Source organism: Tamandua tetradactyla, chromosome 6 (assembly GCF_023851605.1).
Source record: "Tamandua tetradactyla isolate mTamTet1 chromosome 6, mTamTet1.pri, whole genome shotgun sequence".
Classification (NCBI taxonomy): Eukaryota; Metazoa; Chordata; class Mammalia; order Pilosa; family Myrmecophagidae; genus Tamandua; species Tamandua tetradactyla.
In genome coordinates, this window is record NC_135332.1 from 63,013,308 (window position 1) to 63,035,935 (window position 22,628).

Consider the following 22,628-nt stretch of genomic DNA (forward strand, 5'->3'; position numbering starts at 1 on the left):
TCTCTCTCTGAATCTCTCATCCTCCAAAACATTTCCTCTTTTATAGGACTCCAGTAAACCAATCAAGACCACCCAAATGGGTGGAGACATGTCGTCACCTAATCCAGCTTAACAACCACTCTTGACTAAATCACATTATCCAGGAAGATGATCTGATTACAGTTTCAAACATACAGTATTGAATAGGGATTATTCTACCTTTATGAAATGGGATTTTGATTACAACATGACTTTACCAGGGGGCATACATCCTTTTAAACCAGCACACATAGCACACCAAAGTAACAAAAGGAAACACAGCTACCTCAAACTCTTCAAAATAATTACCAGAGGTTTTTTTGTATTATTCTGAGCTGAATGTTGAAGATGTATCTTTTACCATACACTCTTCCCTTCCCAACCTTCTCTCCTGAGAGCAGGCTGTATTCCTGATTTCTTTTCCATTTTGCTCCAGTTCCATTGGCCCAAGGTGGTCTGCAAACCAGCGGCTGCGATAACCCCTGGGAGCTGGTCAGAAAGGCACTGTCAGAACCTTCGCCAGACCTCTTGATCCAGGCCCTGCATTTTGATAAGATCTCGGGGCGGGTGGTGGGGGTGGGTGGGTGGTGGAATCTGTGTGCACCTTGCAATCAAGAAGTGCAGACCAGAATATCCCCTCGGTGCTCTCATTTTCCTTCTGAGACTGGAAGCACCATGAGGGCAGGGGCTCTGCCTTCTTTGCCGCAATGCCCCTGCACCCACCAGTGCCCGGCCCCCTTTGAAAAGCTTCAATTAAGCCTCTCTTGAAGGGAAGCAAGTGACTCACTCCTTGGGGCAGCATTCTCAGCCGAGCTCCTAAAGGGCGGCTGCAGGCTTTGCATGTAGAGAAAAGCATTTTAGGCAACGGGGTATAAGAATTCCCACACTCTGGCGATGGGGCTGTAGGCGGGTGTGTGTCACAATCTCTCTAACTCAGGGTTTCCCAACCTCAGCACTGCCGGCATATGGGCAGGATAACTCTGTTGTGGACGGTTATCCCGTGCATTGTAGCTTAGCAGCACCCTTGGCTTGGCTTCCACCCATAAGATGTCAGGAGCACTGCCCTGCCCTCCCCCCACCACCACCACCAAGCTGTGACAACCAAAAATGTCCATAGAACATTGCCAAATGTCCAGTGGAGGGCAAAACCATCCCCAGCTGGAATCACTGCTTCAGTCTCTCCCCAGGGAGTGGTGAGAGCATTTTGTTCTCACCGGACTTCCCCAGCGGCCACAGACTTAATTAGGAAAGGAGCTGGCGAGGGAGGCAGTGGCCCCCTCTCTCCATCGTGTTCCAGGCTGTCCCTGGACATGTGGAAATGTGCTGGTAGGACAGTTCTGAGGCTGAGCTTGCCCAGGGCACAGGCACTCCAGGGCTGGGGAATGGTTCCTTACATGCAGAGACCCTCCCTCCTGCCGATGATGCACTCATAGGTGAGTTATTTTGAACACTTCAGCTGCAGATACCTAAGCCCCGAGTTCCCTGTTATGCTGCAGAAATAACAAGGAACATCCTTCTTAAAAGACTTGCCCCGGAAGGGTGAGAAGAGTGCTGGGCATGATCACATGCTCTGGGAGGGCAGAGCCTCTAAAAGGCCAATCATACAGGACCTTCATGTCCACCCAGGGAGACCCTGAGCCAGGTGAGATCAGGGCGGTGGGGGTGGGGGGGGTGTCCGGCACCGGTGTCCCCAGAGCTGCAAGGCCTGGGAATCAGCTTAACAAGGTCTGCGCGATGCTTCAGCGTCTGGGATGGCGCTGGTGGGGCAGGTGTTAGTTCATCAGGGTCTTTCAGGAGAGGCCAACACCTGCGTTTGATAAACTCATCAAACCATGGATGCAAATTCGGTCCTGACTGGGTGCAGCGCTCTCCTCAGAGTCCAGGGAGCAGCCCAGGACCTCTCAGAGATAGCTTCTTCTCCTTAAAGCTTGCAGTGTGCTGGAGCAGACGGAAGTTAGGTAGGTGAAGAGTTAAAGCATCAAGGCAAAGTAGTTCTAAGCAACAAAGAAATGCCACAGATGTTATGAAGCCTCATCTCCTCAGGGTGGGGTCCAGGGAGTACACCCTTCTCTTCTGTCATTCTGTCTGGTGTAATATTTCTCTCTCTCCTTTTGTCCAACTACCCATCCTTTCTCCCTCCCTCCTTTCCTTCCATCTATCCATCCATCCAACTTCTTTCTCTCTCTCATTCACTTTTGTGCTTTCTCTCTCCCCCTCCCCTCCCCCCTCCCCTCCCCTTCTCTCCCTCCCCCCTCTCCCTTTCCCCTCTCCCTCTCCTCTCCCCTCCCCTCCCTCTCCCGCTCTCTCATTTGTAACAAAAATGTAGCAAGGCTGCCGTGGGCTAGGTGCCCAGGACTTAAGGGCACACACAGTCTCTGCCCTCCAGAAACCCACACACTTGATGAGAGTGTTTGTCCCACTTTAAAGATTTGGTGACGTGAGTGCACATCTGCCCCCTCCCACCGTTTGAAGAGAAGCCTCTGGGCAGCGGACCGTGCATCACCCATCTCTGTGTCTCGCATGGCACGTGGTGCGGGGCCTGGCACATAGCTGGAGTGCAGTGAGGGTGTGTGGAATGGAACCCAGGGGTGGGGAGGGGCCCGGCGCTTGCAGGTTGGTGGGGGTGGGTCAGAAAAGCTTAAGGAGTGTTGGGACCTAAAAAGGGGTGACTGACCTATGGTTGAAGTAGGACCAGAGGACTTTTGGGATGGGAGAGGAGAAGAGGACCCCATCTCCTGGGCCCCTCTTGCTTTCCAGTTTCTGCGGGGAAGCGTGTGTGTGTGTGTGTGTGTGTGGGGGGGGATCCTCCTCCTAGCTCCCTGCCCCCTCAGCTGCTCCCCAGGCAATGCCCGCCGAGCAAGATTAGCTGCCTGACCTCTCTGTTCTCACAGAGCTGCCCTTTCTTTCCCTGCTTGAAACCTGATAATGAAACTAATACCCAATATTTTTGCCTCCAAGAGAAGCAGGAGATAAACAGGAAGGCATGAGGGATTAAGGTGTCTCTTGGAGGAAGGGGCTGGGGACGAGTGGGGAGCTGGGTGACACCTTCCAATGGAGCCAAGGCATCCAGATGTGAGCTGCTTAGCCTGCTGCATTTTTCCATTTGTGAAGGGAAAATAAAACAATGAGAAAAGAAAACAAGCTGTAAAATATTTTGCAAGACCTGAGCGTGGGCAATTGCCACTTGATGTCCCCCCTGACAGCTCTGAGAAGGAGAGGGGAGGGCCGGAGGGGAGTCCTGCCTTTTGATGTGCGGCCTTTGGGTTTTCTTTTGTGTGACCAGTTGTTTGGGAAGAGCCCTCTGTTGATGTAGGGTGTACATGGAAGAGAGACACCAGGCTGAGCTTCCCCTTGAAGTGGGAAGGGGGGTGGGGCGAGCTCCCAGGAGAGGTTCAGAGGCCAGGGACCCACACAGTCGGGGAATGCAGGGTGGTTGGAACTGCTTATACAGAGGAGAATGCAGGATTAGCATCTGCCTCCAGGAAGGTCCAGAAATGCCGCTATGAAGCCTTTTGCCTATACAAGGAACCCCTGAGAAAGTGAGGCCTGGTGCAACCTCCCAGCCCCAGCCCCAGCCCCAGCCCCAGCTCCAGCCAGGAAAGTGTGCCAGGTACTCTGACTCCTGTGCTTTTAGGAAAGGTCAAGATTCTGGGCCGTCTAGGCCTGCATGTGACTTCTGGCACCGGGAGTCCTTTCCTCTGGGGCAGTGGACCAGGAGCTGAAGATCTGGGTTCCAGGGCTGGCCCTACCACTCAGCTCGGTGGGCCTGGGCTGCTCACTTAACCTCTCCGAGCAGCCCCCGTCTGGCTGGGTTGATGCCCCGCCATCCTCTGCACCGGGGGCAGGCCGGACCTCCATCTTCTATCTTTGTACCTGGTTGACCTTAGCCCCAAAGGCTGGAGGTGCTGAGGGACAGTTGGTTGGTTGGGCTCTTGGAGTCATTCCCTGGCCTAATGTGACCTTCAGCTGTTCCCAGACTTTGGGGTGTGGGCTGAGTCTCCTCTCATACCCCCTCCTATGCTCTTATAATGCCTGTGTCCATCTCTGTTTGTTAAATGAGGAACTGACGAGTGACTTGGACGGTAATGCTTGGAAGAGCTTTAAAAAAGCTTACAACGTCACCGAAACATTAAAGAGGCAAATGTTTTAAAAATCACAAAGAGAAGTAATAAGTAATAAGAAACTGTTAAGAATATTTGCAGGTTGTATGGTAAAAAAAAAAAAAGACAAATTGGCTTTTAATCTACCGTGTGAAGAGCATTAAACATCATGAAGAAAAAAAAAACAAACGCTGATTTTAAAGCTGGGCAAAAAGCATGAATAGGCAATGCACAGAAAAAGAAATATAGAAAAAAAAACACAGAGAGAAATGTCCATCCTCACTGGTAGTCAGAGACTTGTAAATTAAAATCATATGTGTTTTCTTTTTTTTTTTCCCCCCTCCTGGCAAACTGGCAAAGATAAAAAGAAAAAGAATGCTGATACCAAAGGCATGTTGTTATTCTTTTCCAGGGAGTGGTGAAATAGGAGCTCTCACAGCCTGCTGTTGGGAGTGTACACTAGTTCAGGCTTTCTTGAGGGCAATTTGGTAATTTGGATCGGAAGTTTAAATTATGTAGATCCAAAATTCAACCCAGAAATTCCATTTTGAGAACTTTTCTGTGATGATGATGATCAGAGTAGAATGAAAGCATGTGTGTGCAGAAAGGGGGTTACCACTGTTCTGTTTATAATAGTGAAAAATGGAAGCCACCTAACGGCCAACACTGGGAAGCCCTTTTAAATGCATCTATCACTGACTCCAGAGAACCCACTAGGTCCATCCGTCCATATGATGGAGTAGCAGATAGGCTTTAAGATTCATGAAAAATGTTATTTGACATTTTAAAATACTCACCATTTCGAAAAAGTACATAACCAGATATATCTCTGGGGTAGGTGGGTATGTTGTAATTCTTTGTATGGGTTTTGTATCATTTTTGCAATTATCTGGTAAGTTTGAAATCATTTCAAAATTAAAAATGAACAAACAAACAAATAAAACCAGAGGTACAAGTATGAGCCATTTTTGTAGGAAAGCGTTAAATAGCTACACAGCTGGTCCACGTTAATTAAAGCCTGAAAGGCCCTAGCAAACGTTAACAGTGCCTGATGGAAATACGAGTGCATTTTCTTTCCTTTTATGCTTTCATTTTTCAAGTGTATGGCATTAAACATTTATTTCTTTAGATATTAAACCATGCAATTTAAAAATAAAATCTTAGTGTGAAAGCAGGGCAAACTGTGTTGAAGAGTGAGGATTAGGCCAGATCGAAGGTGGAGTTAGCTTGGAGTTAGGCTGAAGAAGAGAACAGCCATGCACCGAGGTGGCTGTGGTGAGAGATGAGATGGGCTGGCTGGGCCAGGCTGGGCCGGGGCTGGGGTTGGCCGAAGGCGTGGGGAACCCGTGGGCCAGGTGCCTGAGCCAGCTGGTGGAGGTGGAAGGTGGGGTCTGGAAGTGACACTGAAACCACTGCACAGGGGATGAGAAGGATGAAGCCAGGTGAAGAGGGTGAATGGGAGAAGGAAGTTCCAGGAGGAACAGAACTGAATGTGCCCAGCCACAGTGGGGCAGGCGAGGCATCCTCACCCCTGGCGTGCTCCAGGAGCTGAAAAAAGTTTGATTAAACTGAGCCATAAAGTGCGAGGCCAGGTGAGCTGAGCTGAGTCAGAGGGACCAGCTTTTTAAATGGTCCTTGAAGGGCATGTTAAATTATTTACTTTACTTTGAGGAATACAGGGAGCTGTTTAAAGATTTTAAAATAGGTAAGGAGCATCCTCTGAGGGGTGCTTAGAAATCTTGCTCTGGTTATAAGGTAGAATAGTCCGGAGGGGTCAGCCCAGAGGTCTTGGAGGCCAGAGTGGGCAGTGGCCAGTGCCAGAGGCATGGCAGGACAGAGGGGGTGGGGTGAGTGGCTCTGGGGGAGGCACCTCTGTCCAAGTGGAGATCCCAAACTGGAAGCTGGAAATATTGACTGGGGAGTTGGGAGCACAAAAACGGTCGCTGAGGCTGTGAAGAGTGAGTGAGATAGACCTGGAACAGAGACAGACACAGGAGACCAAGATAGACCTAAGGAGGGTGAGACAAACCTGAAGAGAGTGAGATAGCTCTGGGGAGAATGGACTAGATGTGGGGAAAATAAGAAGGACCCACAAGAGTGAGATAGGTGCAGGAGAGAGATGCAGAGCTGGTGAGTAAAATAGGCTGAGTTTTGGGGCATGTCAGTATGTAGGGGGCAGGAAGAGGGAAATAGGACCAAGAAGCTGCCAGCTGGTAGGGAGTGCTGTTGAGATGGTCAGGGGACAGAGAGCCCAGGGGTTGGCTGGGCCAGCCATGTGATGGGAAAGTTGTCCTACCAGGTGATGGTGGAGAGAAGGCCCCAGAGTCCCTGGTGGGGGAGGAGATGGGCTAGTCTTGGGGCACAAGCCTCAGAGGAATGGGGAGTGTATGCAATGGTAGGGGCAAGTGCCTTGGAAGCAATATTTGGAGACAAGGAGGATGCCAGCTCCACCTCCTCACCCTTGTGAGGGTGGGGGTGGAAGGGGGTTGGGGTTGGGGAGTGGGGGACTAGAGGAAAATGAACAGTCTCCATTTAAGAGAGAAGCGGGAGTTCAATTCTGGTTCAGGTGCTCCTGGTTGTTCAATAAATGCTTCTTGATGGACGCAAATGGCAGGAGCCCAGTAACAAGTCTCTGAAGCCAAAGGTTGCCTCACTGGGTCTGGTGGGGGTGGGGGCGGGGAGTCTGTCTGGCCTCACGGTACCTGTGATCCCAGTGCCTCCCACCCCTGATGGCCTCTCCCTGTCTCCCTGCAGCCTGTAACTGCAACCTGCACGCCCGCCGCTGCCGCTTCAACATGGAACTCTACAAGCTTTCAGGGCGCAAGAGTGGCGGCGTCTGCCTCAACTGCCGCCACAACACAGCCGGGCGCCACTGCCACTACTGCAAGGAGGGCTACTACCGCGACATGGGCAAGGCCATCACCCACCGGAAGGCCTGCAAAGGTGGGTGGGCAGTGGGGCTGGCATATGAGCCCCTTCCCTGGGACCTCGAGAACACTCGTCCTCCCTTTCTCCCCTTCTCCGCTTCCATTCCTCTTTCCTAGTCCCCATACGGATTGACACAGACGGAGGTCATTCCATGTGTGCACACAAGCACACACACACATGCACGCACACACTCAGCTCCCTGGCCCTACTGGGATATTTGGAAATAGAAGCCAAAACAAAGGGGCGATGGAGAAATGGCTCAAAGGAGAAGAAAGGAGAAGGTGTGATGCCCCGCAAATGTGCAGGCCTCTGCCCCCACCCCCCAAAGGACCCCTCACCCCCACCCCCATCCCCGGCTTCTCCTCTGCACAGGTGTGCCGCATTCCAGAGGGGCAGGAGTCATGTTCACCCGGCTTAACGACGGGACAAAGGACTCCCTTTCACCAAACCCACACGGACGTCCTTAGGATGTGAGAACTGCCCCCCTCCCACCCCATTCCAGCCCACCCAACACACACACATAGACACCACAGTCCCAGAAAGGCTGGTGGCTTCACGGGGCAGGGTTGCAAGAGGAACATTTAATCCATCTGCAAATAGCTCTACATCTCAGGACAAAAAAAAAAAAAAAAAAAAAAATTAAAAGAGCCGGGAGATTCCATTTTTGCTCACCAAAGCAAGCACTCATGTTTTAACTTTCCACTGTTTGTTTTTTCTCCCACGAACAAAACCGAAGCAGTGGTCAGATGACTCAGAGGAGCTGATGAAATCCTGGGGAATTTGGTGGTACTGGGGAGCGAGATGTTGGAGGTGAAGTTTTTGTTAGCTTTTGGAAAATTCAGGGTCCAGGACTCTCCTGATCCATGATGTTGGCACTAGGGACTGGGTCTCCCATGAACATGGCTCCCCCAAAAAGATACTTCCCTGAGGGCTCTTGGGCCATGGTCCAGCATTGACAGGGGCCTGACGTGGACCTGTGTGGACCATGGCACAGGCGGGGCTGTGCCACGGCAGAATCAGGCCCAGGTAGTGTGCTGCAGCAGCGAGACCCTTCCATGGCCACACTCAGGTGGGGTTCCATGCCAGCCATTACTGAGCCTGTGGATTAAACAAAGGTATCCTCTTCTGAACAAGAAATCCAACAGATGTTGGGTATGTGTGCACAGGATACAATTTCCAGTGCAAAATGAAAAATGTTCAAAAATGATTAAGAATTTCAAGATGGCGACAGCAGAGCTTAAACCAAGTGCTGGACCCTTCTGAGTGGGAGGCCCTGGGCAACTGCACACATCTCCTGCCCAAGGAGTCAGCCCTGCTTGTACAAAACAATCTATGCCCCTAGCCTAGAAAACAGATTCCCAATCTGTCTCCTCCAGGAGAAATCTCCCTTGATTCCAAAATAACAAGGATGAGAATGTTGGCTTCCAAGAGACAAGCAAACTTCCTTTTGGCTGTGGACTTGAGGCTGCCACTGGTGGTTGCCAAGAGAATTTTGAGCAAAAAGGTAGCAGGGCATTTCCATGTAAAACCTTTCCCTGTGCCCCAGGGAACACAGGGAAAGTATCTGCTGCCTCTTTTACAGAATAACTGAGGGTGGGGCCTTGTAAACAGCTGGCTTTTCTACAGATTTCTTGGGGAGTTAGCCAAGAAATTCTGCTCTACAGAGGCTGCTTGGGCAGACAGCCCTGTGCCTGTGGGTGAGACCATCAGGTGGAAGGACGCTGCTCGTTTTCCGTTGTGCCAGTCTCTGCTGTCAGGGCTGGAAAGGCATGTGCCCTGGAGGAAGAGGCAGCAGTATGCAGGCCTTGGCGGTCTTGCTTTTTGCCTTTCCACCCTCTCTGTGGCTGGGGCAAGCGGCAGGGACGGTGTGTTACCTCTCACCCTTCAGAGTGAGTGATGATAAAAAGTCACAGGGTTCTGGAGACCTGGAGTTGCCCTTCTGGGCTCTGTCACCCTGGGTAAATGGCGCGGAAGTGCTTGGCTTCCATTTGCTGGTCTCTAAGAGAACAGATGCAGGCAGACAAGGGTGTGGTCCTGTTCCGTTACTTCAAAGGCTGGGGCCAGTCCAGCTGGTGTGTCTTCCTTCCCCTGCCCTGATCAGCAGCTACTCCCAGCCCTAGTGGGAAGCCAGGAAGAAGAACCCCCAAGAGGAAAAATCTAAGGATGGATTCTGCGCAAATGCACACTTGCAAATCCCCGCCGAGGAAATGTTCCAGGAAAGGGTGGGACCTCAGCGCCACCTGCTTGGGGAGAAAAGACCGAGCTTCAGGGTCCTGCCACTTCATTGGTGAGAAAAGACCCGGGCTTCAGGGCCCTGCCACCTGATTCGTGAGAAAGACCACACTTCAGGATCTGGCCATCTGATTGGTGAGAAAGACTAGCTTCAGAGTCCTACCATCTGATTGGTGAGAAAAGACTGTGCTTCATGGTCCTGCCGCCTGATTGGTGAGAAAAGACCACCAGGGTCCTGCCGCCTTACTGGTGCGGGAAAGCACTACCAGACCGACCCTAACAGGAGAAAAGACACAGCTCACCGGATCCTGCCCTTTGACTGGTGAGGGAAAAAACAAGATCTTGCCATCAATTGGTGAGGAAAGGCATTTCCAGAAAGTTCCAGATCTTTCCCCTCAGTGCTTCCTTTTCCTGGCATGGATCCCTTGCGGATCTTTGAACCTCAGTTTCCCCAGGGGTACTTCCTGCTACAAAGAGACCCTGAGAACTTGGCTGGAACCAGGCGCTCAGAGGCTGCCCAGGAGAAGCGGTTCTTTGAGACCTTCAGACTGGGGGTGGGGAAACGGTTCTCTCCACCTCCCACAGGCATCTCTACCTTGTCTTCCCCGCGCCAGATGGCTTAGGAAGGTGGTTCCTTTGGCATAACCACTGTGGTCCCAGTATCTTGATCTGAGACTGTCAGAGCAGAGCCGCCCGATCAAGGGCCTTCAGGTGAACGCTGTGCTATTTGTTTTGCTTCAGAGGAATTTCACAGGGAGCTGGAACAACTGACAGCGGCTCTTGACTCCCAAGTCGGCTTTGGAATGGCCATCCAGGCCCTCTTTACCCACAGACTTCCCAGGGTCTGGGGGGGTCCGGGCCCTGGGCCGAGCCCACCCATACACTGCTGGCGATTGGCAGTCTCTGGCCCCTGTTAAATGTAGAGTAGCACTGACCCAGACAGGAACAGCTTTGGAGCAAGGACCTTAGATTCCAAACATTATTACGCAGTCCCCCATTTGGGAAGTTTCATAGCAACACATTGGTCGGGTTCTTTGCTGCTCTAGTGTAGACCCAAACCCAGGCTGGCGGTGCTGGCGCACAAAGGGCTGTAATAAACAAGCCCAGGGAACAGGCGGCTGCACTCTCCAGCCATTCAGTGCAATTTCACAGCACTGGGCAGGCCTCATTATGACTTGGGCTGTCGTCCTATACAAAGTCAGATGAGATAAATTTCTCCCTTTTCTCCGCAGAATGGTTTGTGAACGATGCTCGTCCTGGAATCTGTCAAAAGCTAGAAGGTTTTGTTTACCATTTGTCTTCTTTATGGACTTTGGGTGCTCTTTCTTTTTAGAGCTGGCATTGGAGACGCTGCGATTTTACCATTTCAGCCATGTCCCCATTGATAAGGATATTAATTTATCATCATCCCAAACCATCTGTGATGGATAAAGACATTCCGGGAGGCTCCCGTGAACTGAATTGCGATGAGAATTAAGAAATTAACCACCACATCTAGCATCGCCCGTACAAAGGGCTGGCGTTCCATCTCACTGAGCAGCCTGTTTCTTTTAGTCATTGCCCGCCCCTTCAAGTCTGCAGTGAGCGCAGCTGAATGGAGGCCTCTGAAAAGGTGCCCGAGGCCCAAGAAGATGCAGTCTGTAGTGGAGCGGAAGCCCCGCAGTAGTCAGTGCTGTCTTTGCCAGTGCACACTTGCTGCTCCCCCCAGCCTTATATCTTCTGGCAGATCTGCCAAGGGACAGGGGTGGGGAGGAAGTGGACACCTCAGCCCTGCCCCCCTCCAGTTCCCTGAACTGTGGTGTGCAGCTCCCTCTGTCTTTCTTGCTCTTGCAGTCTCATCCTTCTCTTTGTGATATCAAGCAGTCTATCTGTCTCTAACTTATGCAGTGGTTCTCAACTTGGACTTCACACTGGCTGGAGAGATTGAAAAATGCTGATGCATGGGGCCCACCCCCTGGAGATTCTGGGTTAATTAATTAGTCTAAATGAGTCCTGGACTTTAGGAATTTGAAAAATTTCCCAGGTGATTCTAATGCATAGTCATGTGTTGGGGGCTGCACCATGTCCCTCACAAAAGGTGTGCCCAGGTGCCAACTTCTGGACCTGTGTGTGTGAACCTATTTGTAAAAAGGCCATTGAAGATGTTACTAGGTAAGATGTGCCCAGACCGAACAAGGGTGGGCCTTAATCCAACATGGCTGAAGCCCTTTTATGCAAAGGAAATTGCACATGGAGAAAAAGAAGTCACAGGGAGCAGCCAGAAGCTGGAAGGCATGCTGAACCCAGAAGAGAAAGGAAAAGACGCTGCCATGTGCATTGCCATGTGATAGAAAAGCCACGGACCCAGGATGGCCAACGGCCAGCCCCAGAATGCACAATCCTCACCGTGGTGATGCCTCACTTTTAGACTTCCCTTAGAAGGAGAATTCCTGTTGTTAAGCCAATGCATTGTATGGTATTAGCAGCTGGGAACGGAAATACCAAGGTTGAGAACCCCTATAGCAGAAAAACAAGAAATGAGAATATTTCTGCCACTCTTTCCGGGGCGGGGGGAGGGGGGGGAATGCCTTTACTCTAGATACTGTATCTAGAGTAAACAATAAGGGGGCAGGCAGGATAGATGATTCCCTCACATGCCAGATCATCCACCTCTCAAGCCCGGAACACTCTCTACGCTTCGTGGTATTGACAAAGGGAAAGATTAGAGGGGAGAAATTTAGAACTGATGGATTTAAATGCCCTTTCATCTGTTGATGAGAAGTGGAGTGTTTAAGATTTTAAGATTGCCAGGCAGGTCTGGGAGCTTAGCTAGTGCAGCTGATGTCAGAATGTCCAAACCATGGCATGGGATCTGTCAAGTCTCCTTGCCAGATAATGTGTGTTTGTGTTTAGATCTCATCATTTGAGGATGAGGTCATTGCATAGCTAAGTAGCTGGGAACCCCCCCCTTGACTTTCCTAAGTCCAAAGTAATGTCCACATGCACTAGAAACTCCCTCAAGGGAGCCCCTTCATTTTGTGGGCCCTTTGTCATATTTCCATTTCCCGTCCTAACCGGTAGGTGCAGGGAGTGGAGTTGGTCACCTTGGGCATGAAGGTAACCAATGGCTGCAATAGCTCCCAGCTTAGAGGGCAGAGACCATGGCCCAAGGGGTGAACTCCATTGTGGCACAGTTAGGGCCAGCACCCACTGGGAGAGAGAGCGATGCCTCCGATCCTGCAGTCAGAGGAGAGAACATTCCCAGGGAAAGAGCTCAACTCTAGCTGTAACATATCTTGGGGCATCTTTTTCCTGTTCCTTGGGGAATGTGGGATGCAAAACCCACAGTCTTCAGATGTGGCTCCATGTTTAAAGTTTGTTGAATGCTGGGTGGGTCACTTGATGGCTCTAGATCACAATCTTCTAATCTGGAAAATTATATACAGATTTATGATCTTTGGGCCCCTTCGGCTTTGACATTCCACATTCCACACTCTCTCTTTAAACGTTGAGCTTGTTCTGGATTCCTGATACCACAGGACAATTTCTTGTAGCAGTGATGTTTGTGATCTGATGACCAGGAGAAGCATGTTGAGCCAGGCAGTCACATGGAAGTGCTATTGCTATAGCATCTCTGCCAAGAAAGAGAGAGAGTCACCAATTCAGGAGCCCATGTTATGACCAGCTCTGTAATGGGATCTTCTAACCTGTTCAGGGGCTCATTCCCTGGGGATCTTTGGCCAGTGTTTTTAGCTTCTTGGGTGCTAGTCCTGTGTCCATCAGGCCTTCTTTCACACCCTACCCCCCACCCCCGGACTCAGTCCCCAGGGGCTTCTTCTTGAGCAGAAGAGTCTTCTGTCCTTTGAGCTACCCCCAGTCAATGGAGGTGACACTCTTAGAAGCCGGAGTGCTAAGGGCATTTTGGGGGGATAATGTCTTTAGGACTTTTGCTATAAGAAGAACATCAGGTCAGCCCTGGCAGAAAGACTTGGGAAGAATAACTGTAAAAGCTTGAAACTCTGGGTGAGCTACTCACAACTCTTTGGAGCTTCTGTTCTCATCTGAAAATGGGAGTAATATTAGCATTGCCTCCCTCCTAGGGTTAGGGTGTACGTTAAATAAGATAATATGGAAGACCCTGGCATGCATAGGTATCACCTTTTATTATGGTTTGTTCAAGTAAGGGGGAAAAACCAGAATACCCAGAGCCCTCCACCATGGCATGGCGTTTCTTTTGATGAGGAGTGGTGCTTTGGGAAACTGGCCTCCTTCATTTGTAGGGCTCAATTTTAATGTGTACTTTGAGGCTGATTCTTGCAGGACTGAGCAGGGCCCTGGGGATTTGCCTGAACACTGCTGCACACTCTGGATAAAGGATTTACATGCTTTGGGAGCAAAAATGACGAATGAGTGGAAAGGCAGAGGTGAGTGCCTGGCAGCTGTTGGTGGTGACCCAGTGCAGAGAGGACAGGCTGGGCTTGGCTCTGCATCCAAATGTGGTTGTGAAAGTGCCATGCAGAAAAACTGGGTGGCAAAGGAGAGGCTCCCTGACCAGCCTGGGACTGTCTCTGATGTCACATTATGCAAATCACCTGTAAGACAAGGGCTTTTTGCCCCAGCTGTGAGAGAAATGCAGAAGACTTTAGTTCACTAGACCACTGAGGGTCAAATAACCTGGTTTGGGATTTCGGGCCCCCCAGCCCCCTCTATTTCCTGCAGTCTGCACCTTGATCCGAGCATGACAGGGGACAGGGGAGGAGGCCCTGCAACTTGAAACATTTATTCTTTTGTGCCTTATTAGCAACTGCTGGGGAAAAAAAACTTAGCTGTGGAGGAGGTTGACACAGACAGCTGAAATGAAGTTCGTGGATTATCTGTAGATTTGAATTATCCTCGCTCCCTCATTAACATGGAGAATCTGAGTAGAGAGTGTTCCAGGCTTGAGAGGCAGATGATCTATCCTGCCTGCCTCCTTCTTCTTTACTCTAGATGCAGTGTCAGTGAAAAGGCATTTTTCCCCCCTGGAAAGAGTGGCAGTGTGTTACGTTTAAACTGATAAAGCCACCATTTGTTAATTGATTCAGCAAATATTCATTGAGCACCTACTGTGTGCTAGGCATGGGAGCGGGTTACCATGGCGATCAAAACAGACACGTCCCCTGGGAGCTTGCTTCCTGATGGGAGGTTGACAGTGAACCAGGAAGAAAAGAATAGCAAGAGATCATTTATAGATCGTGGTGTTACCTGAAGGAAATAGGGTGGAAGGAGTGTGACATGGGGGTGGGGGGTGGGGAGTTGCTTGGCAAGGTGGTCAGGGAAGAATGAGATTAGATCACTAAGAGAAAGCTGAGGGAAGAGCATTCCAGGCCAGTGGGAAGAAAGTATTGAAGTCTGCAAGCAGGAAGGGCCCTGGGTCAGAAGGGAGAGGAAGGAGGGAGAGATATAATAAAGTGGAGGTTACGACAAGCCGCAGATAGGGAGAAAATATTTGCAAATAACGTATCTGGTGAAGGTTTAGATGCATAGTTTATGAAGAACTTTCAAAGCTCAGCAAGAAAACAAAAACAGGAAAATACCTGAACAAGCACTTCAACCAAAGATGTATGGATGGCAAATACATGAAACACCATGAGTCACTGGGAAAGTGCAAATTAAACCTACAATAGAATACTATAACGCCTATTAGAATAGAACAGAATGTCTAAAAAAGTACTGACAATTCCAAACAGGAGCGAAGATGCGGTGCACCTGGGGTTCTCATACAATGCTGGTGGAATGCAAAATAGCCCAGCCACTCAGGAAAGCAGCTTGGGAGTTTCTTAAAAAGTTAGATGTAGGGCAGGCAATAGTGGCACAGTGGCCGAGTTCTTGCCTGCCATGCCGGAGACCTGGGTTCGATTCTCGGTGCCTGCCCGTGCAAAAAAAAGTTTAACATATACCTACCATATGACCCTGCAATCCCACTTCTAGGTATTTATCCTGAAGAATGAAAATCTGCAGTCACACCAAAACCTGTGCATGAATGCTCATAGCATTCATAATTGCCCCAAACTGGAAATAACCCACATGTCCTTCAGGGGTGTTGGATAAACAAACTTCTCTGTCGGTACACTGGAATACAGTACAAATAAATAAACTGTTGATTCATGCAGCATGGATGAATCTGCTCAGATGCATTATGCTGAATAAAAGAGACAAGTCTCAAAACGGTACATCTTGTACAATTCTACTTAAAAGACATTCTGGAAAAGGCAAAACTAGGAACAGAGAACAGATAGTGGGTGCCAGGATCTGAGGTGAGGGGATGAATTCAAAAGAGCAGTGTGAGGGAGTCCTTGGAGGTTTTAGAATTGTTTTGGATCCTGATTGTGTAGCTGTTTCAGGAATCTGGGCATATGATAAAACCCATAGAATGGAAGAGCAAAGAGTGACTTTTACTCTGTGCGGACCAAATATAGTAATAGTAGCGATGATAAGACTAATAATGATACTTCTTCCTTGGGGTTCTCTGACATTGTATCATTGGGCTTCCTTGTTCCCTGACCCCCACTCTTCATGGCTCATCTTACTTAGAGATCACTGCCCAGCCCCCTTTGAGTCAGTGTTCACTCCTCCTCCCTGTGCTTCTCCAACCTCCCACCCCAATCTGGTGTCTTCCCTGCCACCTCACCTTAGGTCCCCTCTATTCTGGAAGCCCTGATGGCTTCTGCTTGCTTTCACTTGTCTCTTCTCTTGGTTGCTGAGTTTTGGGGAATGGTGCTTGGACACCCCTGTGTGCCTGGTATTCACCCTCTCCGCCTTGCTTCCTCTGAGGCCTGACATACACACAGGAGACACAGGAAGCCTTTGCATCTGGGCCCGGTTTTTTCTGACATTGCTGGCCTTCTGACTTCTCTTCAGAGCATGCCCTGGGCCTCCCTCTCCTCCGCCTCCTGGTCCCTTGTCCGCAGGGCTCCCCACACCACCCGTGTTTCCCAGCACCTTCCCAAACTCACTCAAAAAGAGGAGAAACCTCCCCCCCCACACACAGGAGCAACAAGCGGGTGTGGGCCTTTGACCTGAGCGGCAGACCTTTGAGAGCCAGATGACCTCATGATTGGCTGTAGGAATCTCCCATGCCTGGGAGAAGCGTGACCAGTGTCTAGCATTCACTGATATAGCAACATACCAGGACTCAAGAGAAGTTGGTTCTCTGCCTAAATCATTCCTCTATGCCTTGGAAAGCTTGAGAGTACTAGAAAGGGGGTTCCCCTCTTAGACTTTCACTGGAAAGGGTGTTTGAGCACTTTCTTCCTATAGGAGAGAAACTGAGGACTTCTGCTGGTGAGGAGAGGGCCATTCAGGGCCAGCATCCCTGGTGGAAGCTCTCACTGCAGGCATCCCTCCTCTGACCCTCTCGTCAGCCTCAGGCCCACTGGCCCTCCCCACTGAGGTCTCTGGGACCTGCGCTTTGGGAAATAGTCCTCAGAATGGATGTGTCTGTGAGTTTTGAGAAGTGTTGTAGAATTAGGGCTGGAGAGGGGTCTTTAGGGGACCTTAAGATATACTCCACCAGCCTGTTGGGGTCTCAGAGCCCTCAGGACCAGGGCCTGCTGTGGAAAAGGTTTCCCTTCTCCACTGAAGGGGGAAGCTTGTACAGGGAAGCCACAGAATGAAAGTGGACTCAAGGCTGATTCTCAAGGCAGGCCTGGGGGAGGAGTCCTCAAGAGAAGATGCCTATCTTTGGCTTACCAAGAGGGCTACGGCACAGCGGTGATGACGTGGAAGCAAGGATTGGTGCAAGTGTTGTTTCACATCTCGTCTCCTGCCTTGAGCTATTCCAGAGAGGCTGGGATGCCATGGCAGCTCCCCTGGCCTCCACCAGGGCATGTGCTAGAGGGATGCTGTAGTTGAAGGTTCTGCCTGATCTGTAGAGCCCTGCACACACGGTCCTCAGGAAAAGTAGCCAGACCTGCTGATATCAGCCCAGGAGACTCCCAGAAAACAAGGGTATAAGCTGCAGTGGAGAGAGGGCAGCCTCAGGCACCCCCCTTCATCCTTTCTGGATGCCGTTGCCTTCAGGGATTCAGGACAGAGAACGTAAGAGAGAGCAGGAAAAGGCAGCTGCTTGGACACAAAGAAGCCCAGGATCAGGACAAGCAGCCTTCCAGGTCAGCTTCCTAGGGCTCTTGTGAGTTCCAGGGTTTGCTTCTCTGGGCTGAGAAAGAAACCTCACCTTAACAAGAAGATGCCAGCATGATGCAAATGGGTGGCAGTGTGGGGGCCAGGCTATCAGTGGGTGTTTACTGATGGCCTTGTGTGTCCGTGGCAATGGCAGTTTCCCTGTCCTCTTGGCCAGAACACAGCAGCATTGGGCAATAGTCCAACAGGGCAGGTTGCCACCTGGTTCCTTTGGAGCCAATTTGGAAGTCAAGCCATGGATTGTTAAGATTGGACGTGACCTGAGTGGGAGTGTAGACCTCTCTCACTATAGATGAGCCACTAGGGTCCAGAGAGGGGAAGGCATCAGCCCAGGGTCATGGGGTAAGGGACAGGCAGGCTGGAGCCAGACCAGGCTCTCTCTATTTGAAGCTACTTGGATCGCTTGAACTGCCTGTTCCTGTCTGATGACCCCGAGCGAGGACAGTCAGGGTTTTCCTTTGCATCTGGAAGCCTCCCACCCGCCGTATTTGTGAGAAACCTATCCTGCTGCATTCTCAGGAACATCTTTTCTCACCTTTATGGAAAAAGCTGCCATGAGTTGATTGTATTCTGTGACCAGGCGCTCCCTGCTCTTTGCAAATGGGGGTGGCTTGTCATGGAAGGGAATGACCTTCTTCTGGGAAAGAATGGCTGACTTCCAGGGAAAACAGAGTTTGCCAAATGTACTTCCTCTGCAGGAAGTCGTTCTGACCTGGACCATGTTCTCAGAAGAGTTAGGAAAGCACTCTCTCTGTCTGCCTCTCCATGCCCCCTGCAAAGGAAAAGGCCTCTACTCACCTTGTTTCTACCCTCTCCCCAGCTCCTCAGCCCCTCCAGTTCCCTTTCCACTGTATGTGAGTCTCTGTGTGTGTGTGTCTGTATCTCTGTGTGTTTGCATGAGTCTGTATGTGCGTCTCTCTGTGCATCTCCATGTATATGTGTCTTGGTGAGTCTGAATCTGTATGAGTTTGTAGGAATCTCTGTGTGTGTATCTACTGGGTGTTTCAGGATGCAACTGGATCTCTTTGACTTTCTCTTTCAAAGGAGCCAGGGCTTGGGGTTTCCTTTGTAGCCACTGGGCACATACTCTGATCCTCCAACATTGCCAGCCAGATTCCCTTTTCCAAGGTGATAGAGGAACCCACTATGGGGTGTTCTCAACTGTCGCTTCTCCCCACACCTTGAAACTCATCCTTATTGGCACAAAGGGTATGATTTGGCCGATGGCTAGCCAGTGTTTTTTGCAAAAGCCCTTACATTTGGACCTTTTAGCTGGCAATTACGAACAAATGTTATATCCATTAGGATTGCATTTGGCTACAAGTAACAGACAACCCACCTGGCATCAGTATAACCAGATAAGAGCTAATTTTTCCTGTGTAACAAGAAGTCCAAAAGTGGGTGGCCCAGAGAAGCAAAGGTCTTTGGCAGTACCCTCTGAGATCCAGGATCTCTCCATCTCTCTGCCCTGCCACCCTGTGCCTGTGATTTCCCCCTTGTCCTCGGTTTCCTCTTCTGTAGAGTCATGGTGATATCATAGGGCTGTTGTGATGACTGAAGGTGATGAATTGTATGAGAGCCTGAGAATGCTTGAAGATGGTTTATGGGCGCTTGGCTGGTAGGACCAATTGCTGGGTGAATACCCTTGGCAAATGAAGCCTGATGATGGCCATGCTGCAGTGGAGATGACCCAAGCAGCCTTCTGAGTGCTGCACCCTCCTCCACCAGATTTTGGGACTCTGATGCCTCCTTTTCCAAGAACAATGATTTGCTGGCATGGATGTGCACGTCAGCCTGCTGCCTCTCTTATACCAGGCTAAGGGCTAGTAGTCAGGTACCTTGTGGAATCTTAGGAGAAAGATTTGGAAATCAGGCAGGCAGCAAGCCCCTCCTCACATTTAATCAAAGGACAGGCCTGTTGGAAGTATCTGCTCCAGCAAACAGACACAAGGCTGCTCTGCCATTACCCTGGAGGGCCCTCAGCTGAAGCAGACTTCAGATAGCCTTTGCTCCTTGTTAGCAGCCCAGGAGCTGAGCCGGTCACCAGCTGCAAGGGACAGCATGGGAGAAGAGCAGTGCAGTCCTACCACTGCCTCTACCCAGGATTCTGCTCTGGGCCAGCTCCTGCCAAAGAGAAAGGCCATCTGGGCTCATGGCAGTGCCCCTGTGTAACTTAGTTCTCAACCTTCACTGACCAAGCACCCTTTAGTGACCTCCTTCCAGCCAAGTGTAAGGATCCAGAAACTTCTGGTGTACAGCTATGTCCCATCAGCCCTCAAGGGAGAACATTTTGGCATGACTATCAGAATTACCAGCAGTCTCGTGAAATATGCCAGAGTAGGCCAGCCCAAAAGGGCTTCTGGTGACTATGCCCACCCAGCACCCATTCCTGTGACAATAGCATGGACAGTGAAGTCCTGTGTGTGGCCCCCAATTTCATACAGCATTGTGGGGACAGATTTAAGAGGCCGTGGGAAGAGGCCAAAGGCACTTTCCCAACTTCCTGCCTTCTCCACCTCTCTGGCTTCTGATGTCATCATCCTCAGCAGCCCTCTTCCAGCACAGAACACTAGGTCTCTAGGCTTTCTGGGCGCTTCTTCTTCTTTTTTTTTTTTTTTCTTCTTTTTGTGAGCCCACACACCCTCCCTTGTTTTGATTGTGGTGAAATTCACATAATATAAAGGTAACTATTGTAAAGTGAGCCTTTCCCTGGCATTTAGTATTTCCACAGTGTTGTGCAACCACCACCTCTCTCTGGTTCTGACACATTTCAGCACCCCAGAGCAAAACCTCATGATCCACAGTGGTCCTTACCTATTCCCCTCTCCTCCCAGCTCTGCAAACACTAATCCACTTTTTTTTTTAAAAAATGTTTATTGTAGTAACATATGTACAGCATGACATTTCCCATTTTGACCTCTTTGAGGTATACAGTCCACTGGTGTTGACTGCATTCACAGCGTGGTGCTCCCATCACCGCTGTCCAGGACCAAAACCCTTCTGTTACCCCAAAAAGAAACCCTGCACCCACTGAGCATTAACTCCCTATTCCCCACCACCACCCCTGAGACCCCCTAATCTGCTTTCTGTCTCTATGAATTTGCATATTCTACTTATCTCATGTAAGCAAGATCATACAATATCTGCCCCCTTTCCTCCTTTTCTTACTACTAGGCTAAAAAAAATCTATTGGGAATGAACTTGAATTTAGGGCAGATTATGAAGATTATTTCCTAATAAAAGGTATTATGTACAAGGGGCAAGACTGGAACAGTTCCATGTATCTGGTGTGGATCCTAAAATGTGAGAAACCAGCAGTCACCCAGGCTTCCATCCCAGGGCCTGTTTCCCCTGCCCTCCTCTTAGCCTGGCAGCACCCACTAAGGGACCCTCATTGTGGTGTTTCCAGAAGTTCTCACCTGCCCATACACAACTTCCACAAACAGTCGCTGACGTTCCTCTCCTTTCTGTAGCCTGCCCTCCCTCCCTCCTCATTAACCACTCCTGCACCCCAGGCTGGATACTCTTACTAGCCACCGCCTGGTGCCCTCACGCTGAGCAATGCTCTTATTTGCTTGTGTATTTTTTCCCTTTTGGAGGAAAAAACAAACGGTAGCTTGTGGCAGCAATTGAGATTACTGCAGGATGCCTTTCTGCAGATGACACTCTTCTCTGTGCACCCCGGAGGCGGGGAATGGGTAGAACATTTGCCTCCTTAATCCTGCCTTACCCCACATACACACACTCCCGGTCCACTGCCTGGTACAGAGAGGTGGGAATTAGCAGGGAAGCCCGCTTCTCCGGGTCTGCTGGGGACGCTGTTCTTGCCCAGAGCATCACGTTGATGGTGCTCCCAAGGCCCTCTGGTCTCCCTACTCCTGGGCTCGGTCCCTGGAACCCAGAGAGGGAGCTCAGGATGCAGCGTAGCAGGGGTGGCAACCCAACTGCCCATCCCTTTCAAAACCAGGAGGAGGGGTGTGGAGCCCACTGATGGGTGCAGCAGCCACCGGCCTGAGCACTGGGGGCCTCACTTCAGCTCCTAGCTCAGCTGGTCCTTCTTGCAAGACCCTGGAAGTTTCCTTGACATAAGCCTTCCTTTGCACATTTAATCATTAGGATCATAAACTGCCACCGCAACCCTTCTGGTGTTTACATTTTTTGGGTTTTGTGATCCAGAGGCTGGCCTGTGCTCAGTGGCCTGAACCACCTGGCTGCAAAGCAGGTGTGGGTGGGTGGAGCAGGGTGGGGGACAGTGGTCTAGGGGAGCTGCCTTTTCCCTGTGACTCCCTCTGACCCGGTAAATCTCTACCGCTACAGCAGGCCCCAAACCAGTGCCTCCCACCCAAAGGGGGCCAGAAAATCTAGGGGCCAGGAGCTGGCCGAGGGCAGAGGAGGGAGAATGCCTGGACTCACACCATCAAGGGAAGGTATCCCTCCAGATCCCAACTCCTCCACTCCTGAGCTGGGCTGTGTGCTTTGCATTCCTGCAAACATATTTGAATGGAGGCCTTTCCCTTGAGACTTCCAGAGGGCGCCCAGCTCCGCTTTCCTGTTGCCAAACAGTGCTTTCAAGTCCATCAATTTTGATTATTTTTCCCTGTTTCCAGGCAGGTGGGTGGCCAGACTCAGAGCTTCTGGAATGTGGGTGTGGGCTTGGCTGGTCCCAGCTCTTCCTGGGGAGTGAGGCCATGACACAGAGGGAAGTGGTGGGCTCCTGGGTGGGGGCGGGTGTGCCCTGGAGCCCCACACGTCTGACTTTCTCGTATGTCTTTCACAGCTTGCGATTGCCACCCCGTGGGTGCTGCTGGCAAAACCTGCAATCAGACCACGGGCCAGTGTCCCTGCAAGGACGGTGTGACCGGCATCACCTGCAATCGCTGTGCCAAAGGCTACCAGCAGAGCCGCTCTCCCATCGCCCCCTGCATAAGTACGCGGCACCGGCACCATCCTTCCTGAGAGTGTGGCTTGGGGGATGTCCCCAACTGCCCAGGCTGCCATAACCAATACCTACACTCCAACTGGTGTAAACAGCAGGCATTTAATAGCTCATGGTTTGGAGGTTGGAATTTCAGCATCCAGGTCCCGAAAGGCCGTGGTTTCTCCCCAGTTAGTTGCATTCTGTTAGCCGGCTTGCTCCAGTCCTCAGGGTTCCTTGGCCGGCATTTCTGCCTCTGTCACATGGCGAGCTGT

The 22,628-nt window shown here is 50.7% G+C and overlaps 1 protein-coding gene across 1 annotated transcript in view; it reads left to right on the forward strand.

The window, feature by feature from the left end:
- The window catches only part of NTN1 (netrin 1), a 184,210-nt gene that overhangs the window by 110,539 nt on the left and 51,043 nt on the right, over positions 1-22,628 (forward strand). Inside the window, exons 2-3 of the mRNA XM_077165959.1 lie at positions 6,873-7,061; positions 22,216-22,365. Of these exons, the coding sequence (XP_077022074.1) occupies positions 6,873-7,061; positions 22,216-22,365 (339 nt within the window). The remainder of the gene's footprint in view (positions 1-6,872; positions 7,062-22,215; positions 22,366-22,628) is intronic.